Raw genomic sequence first — 22705 nt, forward strand, 5'->3', positions numbered from 1 at the left:
TGAATACAGCCAAACCGCCGCGTTTTTGTTTGTCATTAAGAGACTCATTCGGGATAAGTTTTGTGGAGGGCGGAGTTCACTAATATACACTTATAATGAGTTTTAGCCGAGAACGCAGCTAAAATGCTAGCATGCTAAGTTAGCCTGATTGCTAGCGGCTACTCGCGGCAGTCTTTTTTTAACAGCATGCACTCTTTTTTCCTTCGTCAGGAGAGGTGTACTGGCAGTCGCGTGACACACACAGATCAGACACATATTTCTGTGTTGCAGATATGGAGATGTTCTTATGTTTTGGAGATGCAGTCTTTCAGTCATTGTTTTTATAAGTACAGTGTTGTACTGCCTGTTAGATGGCGGTTATTAATATAATTGTACTGAAGTATAATGTTTGAACTATAAGTACCAGAATATTGGGTCCTGGTTATTGAATTGTATTTATCTGACTGTTTATTTGTTTTTGAATTATTTTGTTTATTGTTCTTATAAGTTGTTTTTGATGTTTTTTCAGTGACATATTATTTATTTTGTGCTTTTTGTTTTTGAGAGCTTAAGTTAATGTTTTAAAACAATTTGTTGTATTTGATTCATTATATTATTGTAGTGTTAATGAAGCTGCAGACACAGCTGCTTTCAGCATGGCCGGAGGAGAGGTGTACTGGCAGTCGCGTGACACACACAGATCAGACACATGTTTCTGTGTTGCAGATGTGCAGTAAAGAGCCAAAGACCCAGTACTGTCTCCTGCCTCTTACTTTCACGCCAGAACACAACGCAAGAACAACAGGCGTAACACATGAACGGGTTACACATACTGAGGTGAGTTGTTGAGGATATGTCAAGCTGTCGATAAGCACGGCTGTTTTTGTGCTCTTATATACTGTTAGCCTGTTTTGCTGGCGTTAGTGAAGCTGTTTTCAACTGGATGTAACATTGTTGAACTCTGATGATTAATGAATAAACTCTCGATGTGACGACGTGAGCATGTAATTGTAACCCTGTGTTCATTTAGTCGTTTGATACCGTTTAATATCCAGTACATCTATTGGGTGTTTTATAACATGCCCTGGAATCATTTTAAGTTTTACAATGCCGGTGATTTACGACTCTTTCGCGACAGTCAACTGTGGCGTAAACTCTGGCGGGTCTCAGAGCTAGCTTATGTGAGCCAGCAGTGACATCTATACATGCAGTAGCCTTAAAATACTGATTATTTATTCTCCTGCTAGGTAAGAATTTGTGTTTTATACGTTTATTGTCACATTGTGCGCCATGTTATTGTTTCGGTGAAATGAATTTCTACAATGGCGGACTTAGACAAAATAGTGTTACTGTTAATTTGACTCTCTGCAGTGTTTAAATGCTTACATATACACACACAGTTACTGTCCCTCCACACGTAGGACTCAGTTCTGCTTCTATGCCCCATCTTTGTTTACTCTTTCCCACCCAACAAGTGCATAAATAAGATGTTAAAAACGTCATCATCATATCAAACATGATCGATTTGGGGGGAGTTTGTTTGGCACATGCTGACTGCATCTAATTATAATCAGAAGAGGAGGCGAGAGCAGAGAACGAGAGTGCAGCAGTTTGGTGAAAGGAACAGGTGAAGAAGAGGTGAGCATCCAAGAGACGAGCAAGAGGACGGTTTCAAAGCAGACATTATGGCACAATAAAAGCTGTAAGAGCAGAGATTCATTCATATCTTTACTATTTTTCTTTAGCTTTTACTCCCGCTGCTTACAATAAATCCGAGATAAAGAACAAACAAGAACAACTCACATGGCATTGATTGTTTAGTTCAGTGTCACTCTGTGATTGTTTGACATTTCATATAAATGTGACTCTAAAATATAGCCAATAATAAAAAGCTGCTGTTACTGAGTGAAACTTGAAGGATTATGATAAACTTCAGTTCTTACTGAATCTGTAACATTGCTTTTTTTAAAATTGTTAAATGACTTTTGTGTCACTGTGCACAGTGAAAAGCTCACCTGATGTAGTGGTGAGGCCATGTTCACCACTAGATGGAGACAACCTGGCACAGGTATTTTCTATACACTAAATTTCACACTGAAAAGCCTTGGTGGGAATTTTTGTTTCATAGAAAGTAAAGGAAAACATGTCTTGAGGTCTTTTTCCAGTGTTTTCAAAATTGTGTTTTTCACATACACATCAAAACTTCACACAGACAAACACACACACAAAACAACAAAATATGTCAAATTACATATTTTGTTGACTATTTTGTTGACTATGCACCCCTACCCATAATAAATGGGTAGGGGTGCATAGTCAGTAAAAGTCACCAAGGCTCTGCAGAGCTCCAAACCTGCTCTGCCACAGACAGAAGCATCAAAAATGTGCGCTGGGAGCTTCATGGCATGGATTTCTACAGCCAAGCAAATCTATATGTGTGTGGCCAAGAACCTTAGTCCATGTAGGGCATCTTAGCACAGTTTACTTGTGTCAGCTAGTGGGAGGGCAGAGAGGGCAGCCTTTACATTGTTTTATTGTAGAGTGACAGGAACTGCCTATGAGCTTCTAATCAAGCAGAAGTGTTGACGGAAAATCTATCAAAGGAAATACATTGATGAAAATCAAAGAAGAGAAATATTTATGTGATGTTCCATTTTCCTGAGAGCTGATTGGCTGTGATGACTCCTTCAAGTACTACATGCTACTTTGTCCTGCTAGTTAAGCCTGCTGTCTGTTCTCAGGCCTCCTCCTGTTTCACTGCCATATATCCACCACCAGAGGGCTCCACTGACCTGCCTGCTGACATCAGAGCACACCCCTGTGTCATGTGACCTGGCAGGAGTAGCAAAGCTGGACTCAGACCTGGCCAGGCAAGTTCAAAGGCAGCTGTGGTAGAGAGAGTATATGGGCTCAAATTGTGGTCATAAATATTTTGTACTTGTAAATCAGGATTTGTGTGTGTATGGGATCAGAACGATGCCACCTTGAAATGAAACCGAAAAAAATATTGAAACTGAAAAAAATATTGAAACTGAAATAAATGTACAGCGCGGCTGCAGTCACGGACAAACTTGCATGTGTCTGTTCGGGAATGGCAGATGCTGAGAGGTCCAGCGTTTACATTACCGGCTATTTCAAAGTGACAGCCTGAGGTGTTCTTCAGTAAATTGGACTACCAGACAGGAGGACCTGAGGCCCCACCGTATTATTTTCGGTAAGTTAAATGTGTGTGTAAGCTAATCCGTAACTTAGGTCCTTAGGTGAGCACTCGGCTGTCGGGGAAACTTGTTTTGTAAAGTTTGTTTAGCTAACCCGTGCAGGTGAATGAATTTACCCTGACTAAAGAAATCAAGAGAAACGCACCGGGCTGCTCAGTGACTAACCACGGTTACTGTACTTTCTTTATGAGTATTATACTGTAAGAGCAACAGGCTGGACTCTGCTTCTGCTCCTGTGCAGAGCTGATTATTAAATATGTGCAAACAGCAGCATGTTTTCTGTCGCTTTCCACATGTGGAACGACATTAACGCCAACTTTTAAAAACCTGGCACTTCAGTAACCCCTCATTAGTCAATAGCTACGGATTAAATAGCAAAGCCCGATACTTATGTACTGAAACCAACTACTTCCGCTTGGCAGCTTAAGTTAAAATGTTAATTTTTTCCTCTGATTATTTTTTTAGCACTGACTCTGTATATTTTTTGTTTGTTGCAAATATTCAGGTTAAAAAACTGTCCGAATTATATTTAATGAGGTATGTTCACAAAGTCACATGTGCAGTACTCTGTATAGCTTGCATCCTTTAGGACAAATAATTTGAAGCATTAATATTTCTTGTTCAATACTGAGCTGATAACACCTCCGTATTGTCATGGCCCTGGGTCATGTGACCCAGTATTCTGAGTTTCTTGGTGTTTTGTTATTCTTTTTAGTCTAGTTTCATTTCAGTTTATCTAGTTCAGGGGTGCCCAATCCCGGTCCTCGAGAGCTACCGTCCTGCAGCTTTTAGATGCATCCCTACTCCAACACAGCTGAATCAAATGGTTTGATTACCTCTTCAGCATGCCATCGTGTTTGGCAAAGGCCTGATAACAAGCCATTCATTTGATTCAGCTGTGTTGGAGTAGGGATGCATCTAAAAGCTGCAGGACGGTAGCTCTCGAGGACCGGGATTGGGCACCCCTGATCTAGTTACATTCTGCCATGTTTCATGTCCAAGTTTTCTTTGTTTGTCAAGTTCATGTCACGTCTAATCTCCATGTTTTCTGTTTTACTTTGAAAGTCTGTATTCAATGTCAGTGTATTCAGTTTCATTTCTCCTGTCCTGTCGTTAGGTTCATGTGTGTCAGCTGTGCTCCCATGTGTGGCCACTTCCCCTGATCATCCCTCATGTGTATTTAGTCTCTGTGTTTCATACAGTCTGTGTCGCGTCGTCTGTGTACTTCCCCCCGGTCAAGTTAAGTGTTTTTCAGGATTCTGTGCAGTTCATGTTTGCCATTTGGTTTATGTTGTTTTTCATGCAGCCGCACGATGAGGTTCCGTGCAGGTCATGTTCATGTCTCTTTCGTCACGCCACTTGGTTCACAGTTTCCATGCATCTGCACAGCATTCTGTTCACAGTGATCATAGTTATGCCTTTCAGTCAGGTTAGTGTTTTTCCAGTTTAGGTTTTTGGTTAGTTGCAGTCTCAGTCCCTGTTATGTTTTGTCTACTCCCTTCTGCATCAGCCCAAATAAAGGCTCGCTTTCAGTTTAAGTTTTCCTTAAAGTGTCCTTAAGTGTCCTTCCCAGCGCTCATGAGACTGCTTTGCTGCACTGTGGTATGAGGTGCTAACCTGTTGACAGTGTTAATTTTAAAATGTATTCCACCAAAGATAATAGAAGTAACATATTCTGAATACTTTACAACTACATGAATATCCTATTGCTGTGTGATTTATTACTATTACCGAAGGTTACTCTCCATACCAACACCAACTAGATGTTTAAATCTTAATATAAATGAGTAACAGTAGGTGCACATTAGGTAAGGCTGCACTTTTTGCAGTGATCTCGTAAATAAAACAGGTCCGCGGCTCCGAACCGTAGTAAAGGGACCTCTGGCTAATACGTTGGGGTCTTTTTTTTTTTTTTTCCTGGATCACCTGTTGAGAAAGAAAAAAGAAAACAAGCAGAAGAAGACTAGAGCAATAAAATAAACAACACCATGATGATCTATGGGAATATAACAGTAAATACTAAATGTTAAACATTATTGTGCAGCACGTAAGATCGACAGCGCACAGTGTGCTTTAAGGTAGGAGCCAAAAAGGAGCAGAGCAGCGGCGTTAAGGACGTCCTCGCCGTACCTGGGTCCATCAGGTCCTCCAGACGCGTGAGCAGTTTGGTGAGTTTCACCATTTGCTCCAGGAGCTGCGCCTGGATGACGGCAGATTCCAGCAATACCACCGTCTTTCACTCGCCCAGTTTGAGGACCTGCTGTCCCGCGTTGGTCCCAGCATTGCCCGCCTTGACACCAACTACAGACGCTCAATCCCACCTGCAGAGCGCCTGTCCATCTCCCTGAGGTTAGTAAAAGTGTTTAATACGGTAGTCCTTTATTGATACCTGTGCTAACATGGATGTGCTATGCTATCAATGAATGCTGTCGGTGTTTACTGATAGCAAGCTGTGGTACGGAGACGACTGTTTATAATATTTCTAGTGATACTCGGGTCTCATCAAGTCCCGATTTACAGTGGGGCAAAAAAGTATTTAGTCAGCCACCGATTGTGCAAGTTCCCCCACTTAAAATGATGACAGAGGTCAGTAATTTGCACCAGAGGTACACTTCAACTGTGAGAGACAGAATGTGAAAAAAAAAATCCATGAATTCACATGGTAGGATTTGTAAAGAATTTATTCGTAAATCAGGGTGGAAAATAAGTATTTGGTCACCTCAAACATGGAAAATCTCTGGCTCTCACAGACCTGTAACGTCTTCTGTAAGACGCTTTTCTGTCCCCCACTCGTTACCTGTATGAATGGCACCTGTTTGAACTCATCATCTGTATAAAAGACACCTGTCCACAGCCTCAAACAGTCAGACTCCAAACTCCGCCATGGCCAAGACCAAAGAGCTTTCGAAGGACACCAGGAAAAGTATTGTAGACCTGCACCAGACTGGGAAGAGTGAATCTACAATAGGCAAGCAGCTTGGTGTGAAAAAATCAACTGTGGGAGCAATCATCAGAAAATGGAAGACATACAAGACCACTGATAATCTCCCTCGATCTGGGGCTCCACGCAAGATCTCATCCCGTGGGGTCAAAATGATCATGAGAACGGTGAGCAAAGATCCCAGAACCACACGGGGGGACCTGGTGAATGACCTGCAGAGAGCTGGGACCAAAGTAACAAAGGTCACCATCAGTAACACACTACAACGGCAGGGAATCAAATCCCGCAGTGCCAGACGTGTTCCGCTGCTGAAGCCAGTGCATGTCCAGGCCCGTCTGAAGTTTGCCAGAGAGCACATGGATGATACAGCAGAGGATTGGGAGAATGTCATGTGGTCAGATGAAACCAAAGTAGAACTTTTTGGTATAAACTCAACTCGTCGTGTTTGGAGGACGAAGAATACTGAGTTGCATCCCAAGAACACCATACCTACTGTGAAGCATGGGGGTGGAAACATCATGCTATGGGGCTGTTTTTCTGCCAAGGGGACAGGACCACTGATCCGTGTTAAGGACAGAATGAATGGGGCCATGTATCGTGAGATTTTGAGCCAAAACCTCCTTCCATCAGTGAGAACTTTGAAGATGAAACGAGGCTGGGTCTTCCAACATGACAATGATCCAAAACACACCGCCCGGGCAACAAAGGAGTGGCTCCGTAAGAAGCATTTGAAAGTCCTGGAGTGGCCTAGCCAGTCTCCAGACCTCAACCCCATAGAAAATCTGTGGCGGGAGTTGAAAGTCCGTGTTGCTCGGCGACAGCCCCAAAACATCACTGCTCTCGAGAAGATCTGCATGGAGGAATGGGCCAAAATACCAGCTACTGTGTGTGCAAACCTGGTAAAGACCTATAGTAAACGTTTGACCTCTGTTATTGCCAACAAAGGTTATGTTACAAAGTATTGAGTTGTATTTTTGTTATTGACCAAATACTTATTTTCCACCCTAATTTACGAATAAATTCTTTACAAATCCTACCATGTGGATTCATGGATTTTTTTTTTCACATTCTGTCTCTCACAGTTGAAGTGTACCTCTGGTGCAAATTACTGACCTCTGTCATCATTTTAGGTGGGGGAACTTGCACAATCGGTGGCTGACTAAATACTTTTTTGCCCCACTGTAATTCGATTTATGCCGTTATCAGTGTTTGAATGATAGCATGGCTGTGGTGTCATATCAATGTATGCTCTCGCTGTTTGCTGATATCAAACTGTGGTATGAGGACCACTGTGGGTTAATCTTTGTAGTGATACTCACTCCTTTCTTTTTATTTAGACCTGGTTTAATTCTGGGATAGTTGAATATTTGTATATAATCCCAGCAGACTGTTTTAGATTATATCTAATATATATCATGTAATTATCCTTGTAATTACAAAAGGTTTTATGTAAGATTTATGTTTTGTAATTTAAATCTGACATCACAAAAGTATTTTGGAATTTGAATAATGTATTTTGTAACTGCAGCATTTTGTCCAGGTTCCTTGCCACCGAGGACTCCTTCAGGACCATCGCATTCAGTTTTCGAGTTGGCGTGTCCTTGGTGAGCCAGATCACCCCCCAGGTAGCGACGTCCATCTGGGACTGTCTAGTGGACGACTTCATGGCTGTGCCTTCAACTGAAGACTGGCGGTGCATTGCAGAGGGATTCCAGGAGCGCTGGAACTTCCCTCTCTCCCTCACAGTAGAGGTTGTATCTGCGCTCCATGGAGCTCCGTCCTGAAATTGCGGAGAAGTGTGTGAAGGCAACGTGTGTTCTCCACAATTTTCTGTGCTGTTTGGACAAGAGAGGGGCACCTGCTGTGAGGGGTGTGGCACCTGCTGTGAGGGGTGTGGCACCTGTTGTGAGGGGTGTGGCACCTGCTGTGAGGGGTGTGGCACCTGCTGTGAGGGGTGTGGCACCTACTGTGGTGGAGCCGTTGCAAGGCCTGGGTCGTGTAGCAGCAAACAACTCCTCCAGAGAGGCTGTCCTGGTGGGGGAGAAGTTCATGGCCCACTTCTCGGCGGAGGGAGCCGTGTCTTGGCAACCAAAGGAGTAGCCTGTTTGAAGTCTGAGTGACTTCCCCACAACGGCTCTTTTGAGAGCCACCCACAAACCTCTAAAGAGTGTTCCTGTCTTTTTTAATTTTTCTTAATAAATGGAGCTCTACTCCAAAATAAACTAACCTCTCTTTACTCTCTTAAAGACATATTTACATATAATTGTTACACAAAGTTTTGGCTGTCTCACCTTGTTTTGGTACAATCTGCCAGGTGTAACAATTTTTAATCATGTTTTTGCTGGAGAAGTGCAAGGTTTTAGTCAACACCATCAGACACAAAGAAATGTAAAAATATATATTTTAAATTAAGTTGTTTCAGCTATTTTGACTATTACCAGCTTCTCTGTTCTACTGTTTATGCACATATGTTTTCAAAGTAATTATACCACATTTAAAAGTAAGATTGTTTTGGCTTTTTATTATTAGAGTTAGGCAGCACGGTGGTTAGCACTGTTGCCGCACAGCAAGAAGGTCCTGAGTTCAATTCCAACATCAGGCTGGGGTCTTTCTGTGTGGAGTTTGCATGTTCTCCCCGTGTTTGCATGGGTTCCCTCCGGGTACTCCGGCTTCCTCCCACCGTCCAAAGACATGAAGCTTGTGGGGATAGGTTAATTGGATAATCCAAATTGCCACTAGGTGTGAATGTGCGAGTGAATGTGAGTGTGAATGGTTGTCTGTCCCTGTATGTTGGCCCTGCGACAGACTGGCGACCTGTCCAGGGTGTACCCCGCCTTTCGCCCTATGACAGCTGGGATAGGCTCCAGCGCCCCCCGCGACCCTGAAAAGGATAAGCGGAAGCGAATGGATGGATGGATGCATGGATTATTAGAGTTACAGTCATACATATTTTCAGAAGCTTGTATTTAATCTCCATAAGAAACGATCATATTTAGCAGCGTGAAAATTACATATTTATTTAGAAAATTACGTATTTTTATTGGAAGATCATGAGGGAGGAAAATATATGGTTCTTCAAAACAGAAAAATAAACAAAAAATCCATATTATGGAGTTGACAAGTGGTGACACATGAGTAGAAAACAGGATATTATTTCTTTCAAAATGACCATTAAACCTTAACAACCTTTGTAATATCACAAGACACATCATAACAATTCTGTTTTTGCACATGTCAAGTTCTACATCTTAATAGTTCACCAGCAAGTAGCTGCCTACTGCTCCTTGATTCCTAAAGTACTCTGTGGTTGTGTGTTTAGACGCTGCTGGACTTTCTCTCCTTTTGACTCTCTGTGCTTGTTTCCAAAACCTTCTCTTCTGCCTTTTTTTCTCTTCCTTTCAGATCACTGATGTTCTTTATTTTTCCCTCTTTCACTCTATTTCTCCATCTTTCCCTTTATGAGAAACTCAGGCTGGCTGTTAATTTTTTCTCTACTTATTTTTTGATCATCCCTGTTCCTTCTCTTTTGTTCCTCTACTGACAGCTTCCTCTTTGCTATTCTAGCCTGAAATGTACCATTTTGTAATTGCTATAATTTTTCTGAAGCATATGCATTTACACATATTAAGGATGAATATTCACAACACAAATATGTATTAAGCAACAGAAATGCTATCCGGTCTTTAAGTCTGATGTCATTAGCCGTTTCCAGGTCCAAACTCCGCTGCAGATCCCAAAGTCAAAGGAACTCTGCGGCATCACTGAGAGTTACAAACTGTCTAAATTCTTTCATCTTTAATAAAATGATCAGTGTGGCTGTTTTACCAGGTGTAACATCCAGGCATCCATGAAAACAGAATATATGAAATTTAACAGAGTTAGAAGTTAGCTCGCCGGTTTCCACCTTAACACCAGCTCTGCTATCACTTCCAACATAAATGAAGACAAAACTAAACAGCACTGGCGTTTGTAGGGTTACTGATGTTGGACTAGCTGGTGTATAATGATGTGCTACGTGATTGCTAGCAACACAGCTATGTTAGCGTAACATAAACACAGTGAAACTTTTTTCCACTTGATAAAAGTTAACGTGAGGGTTCCCGATGGTTAGGCTGACAGTGATCACTGACTGTTTTTAGGGGCTTGTTCAGATTAAATAGAACAAGATAAAAAAGAATAAAAACATGTTAAAACACAACAGCCTTAATAAACACAGAGTAGTTTGGACCCGAAAGCAGGGTTCATACATCATCACTTAAAAGACCAGCTCTCGGGGCAGAGATAGCTCAGTAGATAGTGTTTGCCCCATGATCGTTGGGCAGGGCTCTAGACTAACTTTTTGCCATGGGCGTACGCGTACCGGCACAAAAGTTAGGCGCACACAAGTTTTATAATAATTTATATAATATAATGTGTTTTTCTGGATACACTGTGCTTTTTCAGCATTCAAAGATTGATGACACCGTGTCAGAGCACTGGCTATGAATTTCAGAAGGATCAGGCCTTAACTTAACAGAAAAGTTAGCAATAGTTCTTTTCCTGTTACAGCTACATCCACTTCTGTCGTGCCCAGGCTGCTCACTAGGGCTGGGTATCATCACTGATTTCTATAATCCATTCGATTCCGGTTTTCAAAGTCCCGATTCGATTCAACTTAGCCTCAGACAGTCAGAAATATTATAATTCTGATCATTTATCAGTACTGACTTCATCAGAATTGTGAACATCACAGCAGATTCCTTTGTGTGAAAGTAACTGAGAATAAAACACAGAAAAACATGAAGGAGATTTTCCTGGTCTGGCTTTTTATAGCAGATAACCTTAAAAATATTCTACAATGTTCTGCATATAAAGTTTAAATTTCTTCAGTATTGAACAACAGAAAAAATAGGCTTTCTTGAAGAAAAAGACAGTAGCCGACAGCACTGTAAACAACGGTAGACTGGTGGGTAATAAGCGAATAAATAATACAGAAAACAGAGATTGGAGACGGGAAACTGTTCTTGAAGTACAGAGAGAGATAGAGAGAGAGCTAGCTGTGCATGGATGTGATTTTAATAGTCGTGGAAGCAAAACAGCAAAATTCAGCTCGGTGAATTTTGGTTGGAGAGAGACAAAACCTGCAGCTCAGAATCAGCGCAAAAAGACGTAAACACATCGCGGACCGGACGCATCAGATTCGCTAAGCTCCGACAGCGTGTCCGTCTACGGGCCGTCGGGTGAGAAAGCCGAGAAAGACAAAGTTAATTCTGATGGGTCGGGTCCGCTCTGTGTTTACGTCTTTGTGTGGAGTCCGTGTACCTGCTCTGATTTGCTGTTTGGTTGTTGTTGAACTGGTTTTGTGAGCTTTAATCTGAGAATCTGGCGTTTCTGGCAAAACACAGTTATATTTAAAAGTCGATTCAGGATTTAATGAATTGATATCGCTTTATTCAAGCTACTCACCTCCCACTTCCACCTGCACTTTCAACTGGACCACGGCCAATCAGAGAGGTCCCGCCCCTTACTATCTCTGATTGGTTTAGTCCACGATAGGGACAAAATGTGTGTCTGTTGTTGACCACAGGGAAGGTTGCAGATTTTTTTTTATTTTTTTTGCTACCCGAACAGTTGGTCGCACAGGTGCAACCAAATATTTTTTTTTAGTCGCACCACTGAAAAATTTGGTCGCACTCTAGAGCCCTGTTGGGGGTTCAAATCCACCAAACAGCGGCTATCCTGAGATACCCTTGAGCAAGGTACCGTCTCTACACACTGCTCCCCGGGTCATGGATTGGTAGCTGCCCACTGCTTCACTGAGTAAATGGGTTAAATGCAGAGGACTAAGCATTTTCCTACAGGATTAATAAAGTATACATTAACTATGAGATTCAAGATCAGGCAAATTCCATAATATTCGACACATCTGTAAAGCAGAAATATCAGTAAAATGCACAGGAAGTAATATGACTGAAATAGTAATAAAAATAACTTAATATAATTAGTGAATAGGACACTTTTGTGACATTTGCCAAAATCATTAGAAAAAGGGTCAACACCGTCAGGCAAAAATCCTGATGGTGCTGACAAAATACCCTACTTTCTCTCATAGCACGTTTTTCTGACAGACGCCATCTTGTTGTTCATCAGTTGCTTATGGCCTCTACTGTGGTGTTGATGCACTATGGTTGTGACACAGAGTTTTATCAGAAAGGTATGCAATAAATGAAATAAAAATTAAAAAAACTCACCAGAGCAGTGACCTCATGGCATGTGTATCAAACAGGAAGTGGTAAAGGGGTCCTCACAGTGTAAGTTACCCACAATAATTCCTGATTTTTTTGTACTTTTTAAAAAATCTGATGGTGTTGACAGAAACTTTGGACATGTTTTGTCCCTTATCTCAAGAATCACTGATATATTCTCAAAATCTTTCATAAACTGCCTGCTTTTCAGGAATGAGGTGGTAATTCGATTTTGGAGCAGTTCTTGAGCCATAACCAATGATGAGCAGCTTTCCTCACTGTCACTGGTACGGTGCTGCACTGATGCCTTCCTGAGAGCCAATGCAAGCACAAAGAGTTAAGTCAGCAGTTTTTTGATGAGCTTTCAATATTTCCTTTAACTAACGGGGAGTGAGGTCCTTTTATCTCAGGCATGTCAGGAATACTGAAACCTGGGCTGACTGACCTGACCACAGCCTCTATGACTTCAGCATCACTGTGTCCTTTACACAAGAGGCTGACTGGCCCACAGATCTTGACACCTCTCCTTACTGTCACTTCTTGAAGTCTGTTTGCTGCTGTAGGAAACACGTTTTATGGAGCTGTCAGCTGACTCGGCGATGTTCTGTTCACTCTTTGACACACCCTGCTAATTGCTTATATTAACATCTCTTGGCTGGTCTGAGAATGGGTTGGCGTTCCCCGGACAAGCTGGAGGAGGCTTCTCTGCTTGGGCTGCTGCTGTGTTACTGCTGCATTTCTGCTCATCAGACTCACCTAATGAGATGGCTGGAACTGTTTCTTTTTGGCGAGGTGTCTGATGTCAGCTGGCAGTGATGATGATGATGCCACTCGAAGCTGCTTTTTCAAGTTTGATTCAGTTAGTCTTGAGTGGAAGCGCCTCTTTGCAAGAGTCAGTTTTGAAAAGACCTGTTCAAAGTGGTACGTTGTCCCAAACAGAGATGCAAATTTCAGGGCATGTCTCGCCAGGATGGGAAAAGCCTCAGCATGAACGTACAGTTTGTGAAAGTCCAGCAGAGAGAGGCTGTTATACTTAGCTTTGAGCTCGTAGTTGTTTTGCAGCCCAATTATTTCCACTTGGAAAGTGTCTGGCACAGATGGTTGCACATTAAACGGCGTAGCAAACATCTCCAGTTCCTTTTGGATATTCTTCACATCTTGAAACCTGTCATCAAATGCCTGAATGAGTTTTGCACAACGACTGTTGTTGTGATTTGGCGCTACACAAATAAAATTGAATTGAATTTAGAATTGTCCCTATTGCCAGTCTTGGCAGCCGGGGGTCAGTCCGCCAGGGCCTCCGCTCCTGGCCGCCACCCGGCACACAATGCACCCAGCTCGCACTGGAACGTTTCGCAGCCGAGTGTGAAGCAGCGGGAATGAGGATCAGCACCTCCAAATCTGAGGCCATGGTTCTCAGCCGGAAAAGGGTGGAGTGCCCACTCCGGGTCGGGGATGAGTTCCTGCCCCAAGTGGAGGAGTTCAAGTATCTCGGGGTCTTGTTCGCGAGTGATGGGAGAAGGGAGCCGGAGATCGACAGACGGATTGGGGCTGCAGCTGCAGTAATGCGGACGCTGCACCGGTCCGTCGTGGTGAAGAGGGAGCTGAGTGTAAAAGCGAAGCTCTCCATTTACCGGTCGATCTACGTCCCTACCCTCACCTATGGCCACGAGCTGTGGGTAGTGACCGAAAGAACGAGATCGCGGATAGAAGCGGCAGAAATGAGCTTCCACCGAAGGGTGGCTGGCCTCTCCCTTAGAGATTGGAGCCTCCTGGGCGCCTCCTGGGTGAGGTGTTCCAGGCATGTCCCACCGGGAGGAGGCCCCGGGGCAGACCCAGGACACGCTGGAGAGATTATATCTCTCGGCTGGCCTGGGAACGCCTTGGTATTCCCCCGGATAAGCTGGAGGAGGTGGCTGGGGAGAGGGAGGTCTGGGCCTCTTTGCTTAGGCTGCTGCCCCCGCGACCCGGCCTCGGATAAAGCGGATGAAGATGGATGGATGAATTTAGAATTTGTTTGTTTTATTTTATTGTGAAAGAACTATAGAGGAAGCGACCACCTTTTCGCACATGCGTAGAAAAACATCCTAATTTCCTGAACCGATCAGGCAGCCAAAGGCAACAACATGGCTGCTGATAGCGATGTGAGTTTGTTTTGTAACATGTCAGTGGTCGTGTCCAAATTCATGGGCTGCATCCTCCTGAGGACCCGGCCTTCGCGGTCTATGTGGGCCGGGTCCTGAGAAGGTCGGGTAGGCCGGAAGTAAACGGCTGTTAAATTGGACGGTCTCGCCTTCGGATTAGCGTCACTGCTGTCTCGGTGGAGTTTAATAAACTCGGCCGTCTGCTCCTTGCTGTCTAAAATATAACAGGACACTGGAGTAAACTCTCGACCATCTCACACTTCTGTTTAATCAGTTTTCTGTTTGACGTTTATTCAGCTGTGTGAAAACCAAGGAGGAACCCACCTGGGGGATTAATAAAGTTTTATTTTATCTAATCTAATAACTTTAATCTCAGCCAAACCGATTTACTCACGAACAAATAAAACACTGAAAAAAGTCCAACAATAACATTTTTAGGTTGTCTAAGTGACTTATATATCACGTTTAACCTGAGTAGCGAAAGTCTGCGGTGATCTGAATATGATGTGCCGGGAGTTGTGCCGTTCTCTGCGGCTTCAGTGACCCTCGAGCTCCCGGCTAGCTATCGAGCTGGTGGGTAGCAGACGTGTAGGGACCTTGCTCAGGGGTACCTCAGCTTAGCTTTTCACTTGATTCAAACCCCCAACCTTCTGATCCCGGGGCAGCCACTCTACCTACTGACCTATCCCTCACACACGTTTACATCGTTGAACAAGTCTGTGCCACAGAGCACGCTGCATCGCTGCATCGCTGCATCGCTGCATCGCAGCAAAGAATGGGTTTGGAGGATTTTTTTAGAAGTGATGAATTGCTGCAGCCCCAGATTACGCCAATGAACACAACATATTAAAACCAGTCTGTGTAGCACTCAGTGGTCCGTGCAGTGACAGTGCTGACATACATGCCAGTACAATGCAGTTCTGCAGCTTGTTGCTCTGTGTTTCAGTCGGACTGTTTAGTTTAGCTGGATTGTTGCTGGTTGAGAGAAACTGAAGCTGGATGTCGGGCGTGTACCAGAGATCCTGCTAGTAATGCCTTCTGCTGTTTATCTTGTGTTCAGTCAGGTGCCGATGTTTGTGCAGATCCAGCAGAAGTGGAGGCGGATGTATGCCGGAGAGTGCAAAGGACCAGGCGTGCGCACCGACTTTGAGATCGTTCCCCTGCGTCGAGCGCCCGTGCAGTACAACCACCTGTCCGGCCTGCTCGACATCTTCAAATCTAAGATAGTAAGTGCTCTGGAACAAACATCTTTATATGGATCATATTTCAAGGTTGTTTGTTTGTTTTTAATAAAGAAAAATTAAAATTGTGCAGCCACAGAGCGTCATGTACCCATGTTCTACAAGTATCACCTCAGCATCCTGTTCCAGACGATTTTAGGACGATGTGAATCCTGTTAAATGCAACTAATAATCATAAAAGCATCCACGAAGTGCATGTAAATGTATTTTCTAAAACATTTATTCATCTGGTTTTTCCTGCTCATGTACAGTCTCTCCTCCTCCTCCTCCTCCTGCTGTGCTCTGACAGTCACACAAAAACTGTATTCAACTTGAAAATAACACAAACATCTTATCTTATAATAAGAATATATTCTTGTAATAGTTCGTCAAAGAGCAGGTTGATAACAGTACAGCACACTGCTTAGTTATGTGAACATTGGGAAAACAGAAGAGGAAGAAGAAGACGTCTAATTCTGTGTAAATTCGGTTTCTGGATTTTTGTGGAGTTAATTTGTGAATAAAATAAAGACTGTTAGGAAGTGGATGTCGGTTTAATGATCAGTTTGTTTGAACTTTGTTTATTCCTATTCCTGGAAACACAATGGATTCCCAGACATCACGTTGTTTAACCCTTTCATGCACAGTGGTCTGCAGCTATTCAAAGGCTGTTTTCTTGTATTTGTGTTGGTGTTGATGGTAAACTTGCACAGAAACACTACACACTGATGTCTCCATACCCTTCATAAGTCAAAACCGATGTTGTCCACCTAAGTGGACATTTAAAAAATGAAGTTCAAAAATCTTATATTCATTCCTAAAGAAGAATAAAAATCCTGATTGATGTTGTCATCATCCACACATGAGGGTTAAATGTGTTCAGTATGTTCCCAGAAACAGCCGACAATGACGAGGTGTAATCCACGCCTGTGCAGAGAGATTAATGCTGCAGCTTGTTACCATAAACATGAGCTGATGTCTTCCTGTTGTCATCAGGGTTGTTCCCTGTTCCCTCTGCCTCCAGTCAACATCGCCATTCGCTTCACCTACGTGCTCCAAGACTGGCAGCAGTATTCATGGCCACAGCAGCCTCCAGGTAGGCAGTACATGTCATGTCATTAATACACAAATAGAAAAATGTAATATTATTATTAAGAAATTATTAAATTTTTTTTAAATACATGTCAGCAAGTGGCTGACATCCAGAAACCCTGCCAGTGGCTTTTAGGAGTCGTGTGTGTGATGCAGGTCATGTTGTTGTTTCCTGTGGAACGATTGTACCTGCTGGTTCCAGGTCGTTTTTCTGATAAGTCTTTTCACTCGTCTGTCTGAAATCGTGTGGGGAGCGCTTGGTCGTGGCTGGTTTATCGTAAATAAATAAAAACCCTGCAGGGGCAACGCCAGGTTTATGGCCCCAACAGTGCTCACTGGAACCTTCAGTAACTTAGAAGTTCTTCTGTAGCCGATGCCATCAGTCTTAAGTGTGCAAAGGTCTTGAGAGAGCTTGTTGGTTTTACCCATCATGAGACGCTTCTTGTGTGAAACCTGGCTAATGAGGCCATAGTTGGGACTGAACCGGCTGATATTAATTTGCACTAAGTGGCAGGATTGCTCTGTAATTACTCATAAATGTGTCTTTTTGCACCTTTCTTTCTGTCCAATACATTTCCCCCGTGTCATTCTTCATTGTTAGACGTCATGTATGGACATCTATGGTGGCGCTGGGTGATATGAGGAAAATGTAATATCACAATATTTTTTTGCTATATCACAAAACACGAAATAAATCACGATATGTTTAAGTTATTTTCAACCATATAGGATCTAAATTTGCACTTATTCAAACCGACCATTCAGGATGGTTTTCTATTGTCAACATAAAAATGATCTGAATGAACTGAAATGTTTTCTTTTAACCATCAGCTGCACACAGAGGATTTTCACAGATTACAGTATAATCACAGTAAGTCTCTTTCTGTGGTCAACACTAGACTTTAACATCAAAAGATCACAGCAACAAAAAACGACGTCAAGAAAAAAATCATGAGTCAAAATAAAACGACTGAAATGAAAAAGCTGCTCTGTTGTTCCTATAAAAATGGCAAAATAAAAAAAATGGATGACATCAAATTACAGAAACAAGTCGAGACAGTGACTATAAAACAGTTTATTTAATGTTTGCTTGGTGTGCAGGGAGACGTTGACATGCAGGGTTTAAAACATCATTTCTTTTGCAGCGAGATTCATTCTCTCACCGTCTGAAACTCCTGATGTCGCCATATTTTTACCTGTTCAGTTCAGTTCAGTTTTATTTATACAGCACCAAATCACAACAACAGTCGCCTCAAGGTGCTTTATATTGCACAGTAGATCGTACAATAATAGATACAGAGAAAAACCCAACAATCATATGACCCCCTATGAGCAAGCACTTTGGGGACAGTGGGAAGGAAAAACTCCCTTTAAACAGGAAGAAACCTCCAGCAGAACCAGGCTCAGGGAGGGGCGGAGCCATCTGCTGTGATTGGTTGGGGTGAGAGAAGGAAGACAGGATAAAGACATGCTGTGGAAGAGAGACAGAGATTAATAACAGATGTGATTCAATGCAGAGAGGTCTGTTAACACATAGTGAGTGAAGAAGAAACACTCAATGCATCATGGGAATCCCCCGGCAGCCTGCGTCTATTGCAGCATAACTAAGGGAGGATTCAGGGTCACCTGGTCCAGCCCTAACTATATGCTTTAGCAAATAGGAAAGTTTGAAGCCTAATCTTGAAAGTAGAGATAGTGTCTGTCTCCTGAATCCAAACTGGAAGCTGGTTCCACAGAAGAGGGGCCTGAAAACTGAAGGCTCTGCCTCCCATTCTACTTTTAAATACTCTAGGAACAACAAGTAGGCCTGCAGTGTGAGAGCGAAGTGCTCTAATAGGGTGATATGGTACTACAAGGTCATTAAGATAAGCACAGAGGAAACTATTTCTAAGCTAAAATTCATGCATCAAATGATACGCAGCAGATAAGACGGATGTAATCAAGCTACCGATAGAAAGAACATAGTAAAGGACAAATAAAGTGTCTTTTTTTCCTCATTGTTCTATGTGTGGGCCTCCTACTTCCTCCCACAGTCCAAAGACATACAGTTAGTGGGGACAGGTTCATTGGGGCCCTAAATTTCCCACTGTGTGAATGTCTGTCTCTGTGTTTGCCCTGCGGCAGACTGGCGACCTGTCCAGGGTGTGCCCCGCCTCTCATGATAGCCCCAAGCACTTTACATGTGATGTAAAGTGGACTTTTCTTTTGTTGCCACGTCCATGATTTAGAAAATGTTACACAGATGTTGTCCTGCTTCGCTGTGCTGAAGCGTGTGCTTCATGAAAAGTTTGAATAAGAAAATATCAGGTCAGTAACTGTTTGTGTTCCCTGTAGGTGAGGCTGTGACAGAGCTCTTTAAACTCTGCTGTAGGACTGAGTGTACAGAGGAGATTCCTGGAAGAGGATACGCTGAAGATGAGGGCAAAGGTCAGGTTCCTGGCTTTACTTGTTGAGTGACCATACTGCATTCTGGAAACGTGCGTAGCTTACTGGGAGATCTGGGCATCTGTGCTGACCCGGGCCTCAGCAATTGAACAGAAACTCTTGGATGTGTTTGTCGTCTGTAGAAAACAGTGATATCAGCTCTGCTTTGTCCAAGCTGACCGAGCCAGCAGCAACTGTGCCCATTTCCAAACTGTCTGTCTCCAACATGGTGCACAGTGCCCGGAAGCACATTCGCCGCCATCGACGCATCGATGAGTCGCCCCTTAACACCGAGATACTCAATTCTGTCCTTCTGGTAAGAGTTAATCATGTAACCTGTTTAAAAGGCATTAACTAGTCGGAGTTGACTAATACTTGACTGAGTTTTAATGGTTTCAGCTCATTTTATGAGGAAACTGATTCTGACAGAAGAGGTGTGGATCCCGTGTTAGGAGACGGTGAGCGTGATATTCAGAGCAGCAGAGACCTCGGAGCGTGTGGTAGTTTGACTCGTACTGATGTGGCTCCTCTGCTTCTTTTCACAAACAGTTTTTCCTTCCTGGTTACTGTTGAGCCCGTCACACTCAGCAGCTCGAGCTCGAGCTAAGACAGCCTTGAATCTTAAAACTACAGCCGTAATTGCATTTATGTCTTAGAGTGCTGGCCACAGATATTGATCCCATCTGACAGCAGCTCAGTAAAGCACAAGAGCGTCATCTTAAACAGGATATCAGGCAGCGTTCTTATTTTTATTGTCTACTTCTGGTCACATCCTGCTTTTGCCACTGAGCGATCAGCATCCTGTGTTTTATCATGAAGTGATGACTACGTGAGCTGCACTTGTTTAATTCTTCTAACATCTAGAAAACAACAGAGTTTCTAAATGACAGACTTATTTATTTGTGTTTGTGTCTCTGTTTCCAGATGCTGCTGTGGAGAAGTCTGACTGTAAGAATAACACTCAGCTGTCCAACTCCAGTGGGACATCGGAGCAAGAGAAAACCTCTGATTATGTATGTTTGCCTCTTCACCACTCGCACACTCAAGGTTACACTCAGGTCAGGTCCAATATAAGTTTCAGAGTGAAGACAGGCTCAGTGCTGTCAGTACTTTGTCAGGATTTTTATTGATTTCATGGTCTTTTCCCTCGTTGTAGAACCTTTTCCACCAGCTGAAGTCGGCCCCCAGTGACAGTCTGACCTACCGTCTGGCTCTGTGTGTGTGTCTGTTCAACTATTACTACGGTGGGCTGCGGGCTGTTCTCTAAGTAAATATATTTCTAAAGGTGCTTTGATGTGAAATTATCACCAGATGTCGGTAACAACACTTCCAATCCAGACGTGCAAAGGAATCAAACCACAGATGAAGTTGTGTAATAATACAAAGTGACACAGGGACATTTATTTATTACTTTATACAAATGTTGGTGATGACAGTTCATGGCAGCGTCTGTATGGAGAAACCAGTCCCATCATTGCTCATGACTTTGACCCACTCACCACACAAACAGTCTATAAATCCCGAATGCTCCGTGGATCCTTCCCACAGATTCAGCTCAGGTGATTGGCTGGGCCGTTCCAGCAGCTTTACTTGATTTCTCTGAAACCAACCGTTTCCATTGGCTGTGTTTGTGATCATGGTCTTGCTGAAACATCCATCCTTGTTTCATCTTCATCATCCTGGTAGATGGCAGCAGATTCTAATCAACAATGTCTCCATTCATCCTTCCTGGAGTTATGTTTAATGTCTCAGTGCTGTACGCTGAATAAACAGCCCCCCCATGATGCTCCCGCCTCCAGACTTCAGTGTTGCTGTGGTGTTTTTGGGGTGAAGCCACCCAAACATGGTGTGTTTACAGCCTTCAAAGAGTTCAGTTTTGGTCTTTTGTGACCAAACTATATTAAAGATAAAGCATATTGTTGTACCTATGCATTACACTGGAGCAGAGCTTACATACACTCAACAAAAATATAAACGCAACACCTTTGTTACTGCTCCCATTCCCCATGGGATGGACGTAGAGACCTAAAATTCATTCCAGATACACAATATAACCATCCCTCCCAAACAGTGGTCACAAATCAGTCCAAATGTGTGGTAGTGGGCACATCTGCTATATTGAGATAATCCATCCCACCTCACAGGTGTGCCACATCAGGATGCTGATCTGACATCATGAGTAATGCACAGGTGTACCTCAGACTGCCCACAACAAAAGGCCACCCTGGAATGTGCAGTTTTGTCTCACAGCAAAATGCCACAGATGCCACAAGCAATGAGGGAGCGTGCAATTGGCATGCTGACAGCAGGAATGTCAACCAGATCTGTCGCCCGTGCATTGAATGTTCATTTCTCAACCATAAGCCGTCTCCACAGGCGTTTCAGAGAATATGGCAGCACATCCAACCGGCCTCACAACCGCAGACCTCGTGTAACCACACCAGCCCAGCCCATCCAGCAGGTTCACCTCCAAGATCGTCTGAGACCAGCCACCCAGACAGCTGCTGGAACAATTGGTTTGCACAACCAAACAATTTCTGCACAAACTGTCAGAAACCGTCTCAGGGACGCTCAACTGCATGCCCGTCGTCCTCATCGGGGTCTTGACCTGACTCCAGCTCGTCGCCGTAACAGACTTGTGTGGGCAAATGCTCACATTCGATGGCGTCTGGCACGTTGGAGAGGTGTGCGCTTCACGGATGAATCACAGCGCTTTGTGTTCTGCGTCCTGATTGGCTGCAGACTATTGTTGATCTCCTCCGTGCCGTCTCTCCTGTACAGTACAGAATCGCTTATTCATTGGTTCATTAATGATTCATTGATGTTGAATTATCTCTCAGCTGCTCTGTTCTCATGTGCTGGACCTGAAAACACGGTTTGATCTTTGGTTTCTGTAATACTGGACTTATTTGTCTACGAAGGTTTGAACTTTGAGAGCTTAAACAGGAGAGAAACGTGTGAAAATGTTCATGTCGGTCTGAGTGTATAAAGTGTGTAGTGACGGGTTTTACCTTAACACATCTATAATAATTGTAAAAAATAAAGTTGGCTACTTCAGATTTCACCAATCGCAGGTTATTTTTAGAACGTAACTCCCGCGATAAACGAGGGAGCGCTGTATACAAATACTGAGAAGTATAAAATTTGAATCCTGTCTCTCTCTGAGGCGCGGGGGGAAAAAATATCGACAAGTCGATCAACATCATCTACAGATACATTCGACATCTCGAGAAATGTAAATCGCCACTTGATTCGTCCATTTGGTTGAAAAACCCGACCTTGAACAAGGAGCGAATATCACACCGGAAACTAAGCGCTATGCGCCGGAAGTAGCATATGCTAAGGCGCACAGGTCTAAGTTATAGGTCTAAGTTCCCCATAATGCACTGGGTGTTTCTTCTTCACTCAACATGTGTTAGTACACCTCTCTGCATTCAGTCCGTCTGCCCCTCATCTATCGATG

The 22705-nt window shown here is 43.3% G+C and overlaps 1 protein-coding gene across 2 annotated transcripts; it reads left to right on the plus strand.

Annotated features, from left to right (window-relative positions):
* Positions 1-718: 718 nt before the first annotated feature.
* LOC309698874 (rab3 GTPase-activating protein catalytic subunit-like) lies at positions 719-20613 on the plus strand. Of its 2 annotated transcripts, XM_082521625.1 has the most exons (11): positions 719-816; positions 1554-1681; positions 1983-2047; positions 2721-2849; positions 3078-3193; positions 15567-15732; positions 16723-16822; positions 19153-19245; positions 19386-19558; positions 20167-20255; positions 20399-20613. In XM_082521625.1, exons 6-11 carry the CDS (start codon positions 15577-15579, stop codon positions 20415-20417), a joined length of 630 nt encoding a protein of 209 aa, XP_082377751.1. In that variant the 5' UTR covers positions 719-816; positions 1554-1681; positions 1983-2047; positions 2721-2849; positions 3078-3193; positions 15567-15576; the 3' UTR covers positions 20418-20613. The 2 variants fall into 2 exon arrangements, with proteins under 2 accessions (XP_082377751.1, XP_082377752.1); XM_082521626.1 differs by lacking the exons at positions 719-816; positions 1554-1681; positions 1983-2047; ... (2 more) ...; positions 20167-20255; positions 20399-20613 and adding an exon at positions 19642-19668.
* Positions 20614-22705: the final 2092 nt, after the last annotated feature.

Source organism: Aulonocara stuartgranti, assembly GCF_965226115.1.
Source record: "Aulonocara stuartgranti genome assembly, chromosome: 22".
NCBI classification, from domain to species: domain Eukaryota; kingdom Metazoa; phylum Chordata; class Actinopteri; order Cichliformes; family Cichlidae; genus Aulonocara; species Aulonocara stuartgranti.